The following is an 8,770-nucleotide window of genomic DNA, read 5'->3' as shown; positions in this document are numbered from 1 at the left end:
GAATGATTGGTAGGTTTTGTGAGGTGTGAACAGTGTAGAACGCGTGTTGTTTGTAGGTTGGTTTTAAGTTTGAAAAGCATTATATTTGATGTGTGTTAAAAAAATTGCTTGAATATCACTAACAGAAGCGTGACGTTAACTCTTGTCTTGTGGTCTGTATGAGAAGTTTGTTAAGGATTATAGCCATTTATTTGGACGAATGAAGGCTTGCTAACCTTAACATTTATTTTCTAATTCCTATTATTTATAAAAGTAAATACTAAATATGTACAATTCAATAATAAACGGCATTCCCAGTGATACGTATTTACAAGTGATTGACTCATGCCGCATTTAGCGATACAGTACACAAGCAACACGCAGCTACTTCCCCTTCACCTTTTAGCACCCAAATATTCCAAGAATCGCTACAAAAACTACAACAGGATAGGCTAAAAATCGTTTTATTAAAAACATTTTTTTTATTGAAAATTATTTTGTCTCGAAAGTCCTTATACCAAATTTAAAAAATCGCTAGTTGGAAGAGTTTCCACGGCAAAAATCTACTATTTGCAGTAAGTACAATATATTTTATTAATATTTTATAATTTTTCATTGTGCAGTTTAACGCATGATATAAACATTCTGCCTATTAAGATTCCTTAAACTTTACCTACTCCCACTTCTTAATCCTCAAAAATTTAACGCACCACAAATCATGCCACAACTTTGACGCTAAACAATTGCTGAATCTACTGGTCGTTTTTAGTAGTTCTCATAATTAATTATGGGCCAATTCTTTAAGACTCGTAGTATGTACTTGCATTTTTGGCGAAAGTCTAGTATTATTGCATATCAAGTGAAACAAACATATACTAATCGCTCGCTAAATCGCGGAGTCCTTATCGGCACTTTTTTCAGGTTTTCATTTTGTTTTTGGTTAAAGCGAAATCTGTTATATTAAAGCCAACAATCTTTTTTCCAAAAAAGTGAGGTACGGTTGATCCATCCGCTAAGAATCCATCAAAGAGCAATGCCGGACATATGAGGATATGATGCGATTCATACAGGATAGATTTGCAGTAAAAATTTAAAAAACCGTTAAGACCAGACGAAAAATTTGAAAGTTATTTAGGGCCAAAGCTTTGGAAAGTGTTTAGTGCTGCGATAATTTTGTCGAGGAGTTTATAAGCTACTTAAATAGAAAAGGGCTCTGATGCAGAGCATATGTATGTATATATAAAATCCAATTTAGCATACTCTCATTCAATCACCCAAAAATCACATTCAAGATATAAAATAAAAACACTCAACAAATCACAGCGACCTTTCGCACGATCGGCCCTACCACACTTCGCACTTGCGCGTAGGATTCATCGGCGAGCCCTTGGGGCAGTTAAAGTCCTGCGCGAAGTATTCCATGTCGCTTATAGGTATGATGACCCGGAACTTATCGGGCGCGTGCTCGTCAGTAATGACCACTTGGCGCAGCTCTTCTTCCCTTGTGGCCGAACACCAAATACTCGCCGCCGATATCCAGAACATTTGTCGGCCATTGTATTTCAACCCCGGCAAAAAGGGCTCTTCCCCGTTCCGAGATATCCATTTGCGGTACGCTAAGTACGACTCCTTAATGCCTCCGATATCGGCTATGTTTTCGCCCTGGGTGTTTATGCCATTCAGCTGTAAGAGGAAGGTTAAGCTGATGTTAGTCTATACCATGCAGAATGCTGTAATTATCACGAAAGCGCGGGTTATGTTTTTGTGGTCACTCTGCATACTTAAGTTATGCAAGACAGTTGGAAGTTGAATTCGCAAGGAAATTCAACATTGAACATTCCACACGTCTAACTACATCAGCAAAAGTTAAACATTAAGGTCCCGTTTTACGGGGTATCTCAAATTTGATGGTTCCACAGTCATTGTAAAATAAAAATTTGCAATTAAAAAAAAAAAATTACAAATTTTATTGTTTTTTTTGCAAGTTAGTTAGGAGACAATCCAAAATATCTGATAATAGAGAGTATTCGGGTTTTTTGTAGCAGGATTTAATCACGTACTCTACGCGAAAAAATTGTATTGGTTTACTATATCAACTACATTCGAGAATGCATTATTGAGGATACACAGGGTTTTAGTTTTTATTTTCGATTTATCTCTTATAGCTCCCAAAGTTTTTGAAATATTTAGCTCATATTTTGAGTATAAGTTTATCGCATAATCAGGCGGATGTCCTTCACATTATTTCGGGGTGGAGAGGAACTGGCTAAATTCAACCTGTCCACAGAAATCCGTAGGTTGTAGAGGATCAATTGCTTGGCCTCCTCGTTCACCCGATCTAGCACCCCGGATTTTCATATTTGGTGGGTTTATGAGGAAAAATGTGTACTCTACTCCTGTACACTCTCAGGAAAAACTTATAAGGTCAAGAAGAAATTCTGCTCTTAAAATAACTGGGCGGGATTTCAGAGATGTTCGGCAGTCTCTACGGCGAGGTTCTAATTTATGTGTGGACCGTAATAGTGATCGTTTCGAACAATTTCTATAATAATGATTATTTGATATTGATTTAAATTATTTTGTTATCGATTAAATTATTACTCTTTTATTTATGTTCTATTTGAAGTGGTTATCGTCTCCTTGTCTACAATTACTTTTAATTTCTCTTCTTTTAAAAATTCGCTTTACTTTTAGATCGTAAATATACAAATTCTTACTCCTGTTTACATCGTAGTAGTCAGTTAGAAAATGAAACGTCAGTAGAAGTTCAGAAATATCAGTAACAAATTAAACCTACTCGATGAAAAAATAGTACGCACTACTTCACCATTTTGCAAATAACTGGAAAACGGTGACAGGTACTAAAATGGACAAAACACATAATAGTTTCTAAATTGAACAGTCAATTTAAGTTTTTTAAACTAAATACTATGCGATGCATTATTAAAAAGTTTTGGACGATAAGATGGGTCGTAACCCCAAAAAATATCACCTTGTAGATTTTCATGATAATCTAGCATTATCTAATTGTCTAGATCCTAAAGAACAACTTATGCTCATAATTTAAGCTAGATATCCTAAAAACTTTGGGAGTTATAAGAAATAAATTGAAAAAATATAGTGATTCGACACCCTGTATTTACTTAACAAAGCATTTCCCGAATACACCTTATGTGGCAAACTAATATGATTTCTATGCGTAAAATACGTAGTTAAAATTCTACTAAAAAAAACCGCACACCCATTATATAACATGTCCCATTCATTAAAGAATCATAATTGTAGTTAATCACAGCTAAACTTTCTGGTGTTCATCTGCACCATTTTTTTTATTATTTTAATTTTTACAAAAGTGATGAAAACGAAGTACGCCACTGGATTTTAGCTAATTTCTGAACCACACTTACACAACTGTGCCGTAATAGTTGCGAGATCGGTCTGAATGCTAATATTATTATTGTAAACTAATAATTGCGATTAAATTTGCTAATTTTGATATTAATCTAAACTACACACGTATCTACTACTTCGAACAGGGTTATGGCAGATGTAAGTCTCTCACTTAACCCAGTCCTACAGTCATGGTTCAAAATCGACTTAGCTGAATCAATGGTAATCGTACCACCCTGCAATACTAACATTGTATTTCCAAATGTCCCAAATTAGATTCATTCGACGGTAATGCTATTCTTATGACGCGGGTCAGGTACCAGTCAGGTTCAGTCGAACCGACTTTTGAACCATTGTTGTAAAACTGGGCCTGAAAGGCACTTTCACCAAGAAACTCGATAAAAGCTTACCTTCATACTCAGTGTATTGATTAAATTGGTTTGAAACCGTTGGTGCAACAACCCCTTATAGATATACGAGATGTTTAACATAAGGATGGTGAAGTATAGGAATATGCAATAAAAAATGTATATTACTGTCTGTATAGGAACCCAAACGATAATGTCCTCATAATATATTTTACTATGACTGCAAAAATATTTAATTGTTATTGTTTCCCATTTTGTTATTTTCAATTCCATGTTTTTATGAGGTGTTAGGCAAAGCATAGAAAAAATCCATTATTTATTATAATGTCATTCATATTACTAGAATCACTCAAATTTTGAAATTATTGTAGGAGATTTCCAAACGATCTCAATAAAAGGATAAACAAAACTATAAAAAACATGCAATTCCGCTTCGTCTAGATCATCGGGCGCTATCATGCAAATGAAACTTTTGCAGCTGTGTAAATAATAGATGGTGACATAAGTCGTATTTGACATACGAGTGAGGTAACAATTTTGGATCTTTTGCGTCTTTATTTCACTTAGTGTCAACTCAAATTTGACATTTGTTAGATTTCTAACCTCACTCATATGTCAAATTTGGCTGCTGTCACTGTCCGTTATTTACAGTGGGACAAAATAATTTATTTTGATGGCATAAAGTTTCTTACTCGAACCTTCATAACATTTTTCGTTATCCTTCAGCGCAACTTTGTACCTTCAAATTTACATTAAAGCCGATAGACATGCATATTTACAAAACTCAAAGCCATTTTAAATCCAAACCAAGGTGTATAAACAAAAAATGTATGTACAGAAAGCTTCAATCTGTACACCCGCACATTGATTACTTACGTTTAGATTTAGCTCGGGTACGGTGTAGTTTCCATATTGGTCAATGATGCATTGGGCCTTTTCTACAAACGCCTTCTTCGTCTCCTCCTGCCACCAGTCCACCAAATTTCCATTTTTGTCGAATTGTCGCCCCTGGTCGTCAAAACCATGAGTAATTTCGTGTCCAATTACGAACCCTATGGCTCCATAGTTCATGTACCTGGGTCGGTCTGCGTTGAAGAAGACTCCTTGGAGGATACCCGCAGGGAATTCTGAGGGAGAATATACAAGGTGTCGTTTAAGTATGTGGCCGAACTTCCAGCGGTGATCATTTGAGTGATTCTAAGACGAGAAGTTTATATATGTATACATAGGCCCAGGAAGGCTTCGTTTTCAAGATAAAGCGTCAAAATTTTCTTCAAAAATTGTTTCTTCGTAAAAATCTTAATACTCCTTTAGTCATTTTTGTTGAAACTTCGCAGCTTAGTTATGATTATTATTATTATTATTGTTACTTATGAGCCATTGACTTTTTAAACTTTTGCATTTCTTTCGCTTTAAGCATAGTCATGGCCATCCAAGCGACCGGATTTAAATCCGCCAGATTTTTTCCTTTTGGGGGAATGTAAAGTTTCTAGAACTTCGGTCAACGTTGAAGAACAATAAACCTGGCGTATACAAGTTTTACGCAATCAAAAAAGATATATGCCGGACATACAGAGTGTCTGGGAAATGTCTGTACAAAATCCTGCCACTGATTCCTGGGGTGAAAATATGATGATTTAATCTAATTGGTGTCATCAAAAAGTGGGCGGTTTTTTACATACAGGGCGTCAAAGTTAAGATTAAAAAATGGAAAAAAATTAATCAATTTGCTTGTAATGTTGCTATTTGCATGAAATTTCGTATCCGGTAATTTTTTGAGGCGAGAAATTAGAATCCATTAATATTTTCTATGCACATTGAAGAGGGCGCTGTCAGCATTAGGCGGATTCTTTTTGAAACAGCAAAAATTTTTGTTATCACGCAGTATAAAATTTATTTATGACCGGATTTGTGTACATATTTTATGGAAAAACGGTCTCTTGGAGGAAGTCTCTATAGGCATTTCTTCTTGAGATATTTGAAGTATTTTTTATTGTTGACAAAATCGTACTTGCTCGTGTAAAACAGGTATGTACGCTAGTAATATGTTGATATCGACGATGGTCAAAACGTGTCAAGGTTGTGAATAAATTTTCGAATTTTGTGCAATTTCGTGGTTTAAAATGGTCGAATCTTACACAAATGCTGAAATGACTGATACGCTATTAGTTTATGTCTTTTGCCAAGAAAATGGCTGCGGAAGTGTGAGGGTGTATAGAATGTATGATTAATGGCCGCAAATAACGAAGAAGATTTATGAAGACGAATTTTAAATTTAGTGGATATTTTAAGAGACAACGAACTGATGTCCACTTTAATTTTTAAGTCAAATTCATCGTTGTAAGGACGTTAACGGAGATCACTTCGAACATTTAATAAAAGCGAACAATTAAAAAATAATTATAGTTAATTTGCGAGGTATTCAACTGTACGAATAGTTACTTCAATAGAGATGCGGCGAACTTTAAACTTCAAATATCTCAAGAAGGAATGCCTGTAGGGACTTCTACCGAGAGACCGTATTTCCACAAAATATGTATACTAACACCAATCTGGTCATGAATAAATTTTATACCGGGTGACAATAAAGTTACACCCTTTTAAAAGGAATTCGCCTAGCGCTGACAGTGCCCTCTTCACTGTGCATAGAAAATGTTAACGGACTCTAATTACTCGCCCATAGAAAAACTCTGATAACAAATTTCATTCAGATAGTAGCGTTATAAACAAGATAATTTTCTTTTCGATTTTTTAATCTTAACTTTGACGCCCTGTATTTAGAAAAACGCCCACTTTTTGATTAGACGATTTAGGTTAAATTATCATGTTTTCACCTCTGGAATCTATGGTAGGATTTTGTGTAGACATTTTACAGACACCCTGTATACTGCGTGACATAGAAAAGAGAATCCCCGTAAAAATGATTTTATTTAAATCATTTTTGGTTTGCACGTTTGTGTATGGGAACACAAAAAACGATTAATTTTTCAGCCATATTTATCAAGGTATTTACGAGTTATCAGGAACTTTAATTTGTTTTTTTTTTTACTATAAAAATTGCTATGAAATATCAACAATATGATGGAAAAATATTATTTATTGGTGTATAGTGCGCTTAGAAAGTGGTTTTAGATTAATCAAATAGGTCCAAACGAAGAATGCAGTGAAATTTTCATCAATTGAACGAGTTTGAGAAAGGTCGAATGATGAATCTTCGAGAGACTGATCGGTCATTTACGGAAACCGCCCCTGGATTGAACCGTAGTATCATCACTATATTGAGACGTAGTCAGGCATGGTTCCCAGAAGGGAAAACAGGCAGAAGGGGAGGTAATGGACGATCCCGAAGAACTATGAAACATCAAGATCGCCGCCTTCGAATTATGGCTCTAAGAGATGGGTTTGTCTCGTCAATAACGCTGGCGGATCAGTGGTTTGCTGAGTGCGGAAGGCCCATTGGGATTCAAACCATTTATCGTCGAATAAGAAGTTTTGGAATGATTTCCCACTGTCTCCATCTTGTGTTACCCCTCACCTCAAATCATCGATCAAAATCGACTGCAGTGGTGCAGAGAACGGATACGTATTGGAATCTGGAATGAGGTAATATCGTGTTTATTGACGAATCCAGATTCTGTTTGGATACGCATGACGGTCTGCCAAAAGTAAGAAGAAGATGGGATGAAAGGCGCAATTCTCAGTTTACAATACAGAGACATGCCCATCAGACTGTAATGGAGTGAAATTGCATATGGTAACAGGTTACCTTTCCTTTCCTTAGAGGCAGAATGAAAGCCCACCGATACGTCCAAGAAGTCCTGACACCTTATCTCGTGTCTTATCTGGAAACTCTTGTTAAACCAGTTTTCTAGCAAGACAATGCACAACAACACGTAGCTAGAGTTACTATGGACTTCTTTCAACAAAATGCACTCATTTTGCTACCTTCGCCAGTTCGATTTCCAGACTTCTCACCGATCGAACATGTATGGGATATTGCAGGTAGAAAGTTGCATATTTTACCCCATCCCTCACAAATCCTAGCGGCACTGTGTCATGCTGTCCAGTAAGTCTGGAATGAGATCCTCCAAGAGGATATCAATTACCTCATTAGATCGATGTCTAGACATATACAGGAATGTATGAGACAACGCGGAGGAGTGACATATTATTTATTTATTTTTTGGTTTTTGACAATTAAATTTGTTAAATTTTTTAATGAAGTATTTATTTTAGGGTAAAAAACATACATACCAAAAATGATTTAAATAAAACCATTTTTACTGGGTGTTCTATTTTCTATGCCGCGCATTGTATTTTGACGTGTTCGGCAATCAACGTTAAGATGCGCTAATGCTTGCATTAAAGTTGCCATTTTCCGCAACTATTGTAAGTTGCGCGATACTTACGGTTAAAACTTTTTTTTTGAAAAAAATTGCGTACCATTTGATTAAGAATAATTTTAATAAAGCTTTTTTTTGGTTTGATTTTTCTTAAATTTCCGGCGTTACCTTTGTGTACGCCATTGGCAAAAGTAGACAAATACTTTATAGTTTAAAACATTATTTTGTACTACATTAAAAACCCTCACCAAGTTTCAACATCACATGCGTTTACGTTTTCATGTTCTTTAGACGTTTTTTTTTTATATATAAAGATATTAAAAAATGTTTCACACGCTGTATCTTACGAATGAAGCATTGTCAGACCTAAATTTATATGAATTTTGCGTCATAGAATCGCTCAAAGGATTACCCCTTGAAGTTTGGCCGCGTACTTAAATAACACCCTGCATAGTAAAACGTTTGTAATGAGTGTTGCATTTGAGTACTTACGAATGCTGTTTTCGATGGCCGAGTAAAAAGCGTTGACCACCGCGGGTCTGCCATGGGTGATCCAATCCGTTTTGTTGACCGGCTGGCGGAGTCTCTTGAAGGAGAGTCTTGTTCCGAATAAGGTTAGATTTAAGATGGAGCGGAGGTACTTGTTTTCATCCAATTCAAGCTGAAAATATGAATTTTGAGTACGCAATA

General features: G+C 35.7%; 1 protein-coding gene across 3 annotated transcripts in view; it reads right to left on the bottom strand.

Moving 5' to 3' along the window:
* Nep2 (Neprilysin 2) overlaps positions 1-8,770 on the bottom strand; it is a 53,950-nt gene that overhangs the window by 1,303 nt on the left and 43,877 nt on the right. For 2 of the 3 annotated variants that reach the window (XM_066287547.1, XM_066287545.1), the window contains exons 10-11: positions 8,573-8,741; positions 4,614-4,864 (exon numbers count right to left, since the gene is read on the bottom strand). In XM_066287547.1, coding sequence (XP_066143644.1) covers positions 4,614-4,864; positions 8,573-8,741 — 420 coding nt within the window. Of the gene's footprint in view, positions 1-427; positions 1,663-4,613; positions 4,865-8,572; positions 8,742-8,770 lie in introns of those variants that run through there. The other variant, XM_066287546.1, reaches the window with a different exon arrangement.

The sequence above is a fragment of the Euwallacea fornicatus genome, chromosome 11, assembly GCF_040115645.1.
Source record: "Euwallacea fornicatus isolate EFF26 chromosome 11, ASM4011564v1, whole genome shotgun sequence".
Classification (NCBI taxonomy): domain Eukaryota; kingdom Metazoa; phylum Arthropoda; class Insecta; order Coleoptera; family Curculionidae; genus Euwallacea; species Euwallacea fornicatus.
The sequence above is the reverse complement of the archived record's forward strand: the minus strand, read 5'-3'. Positions and strand labels throughout refer to the sequence as shown.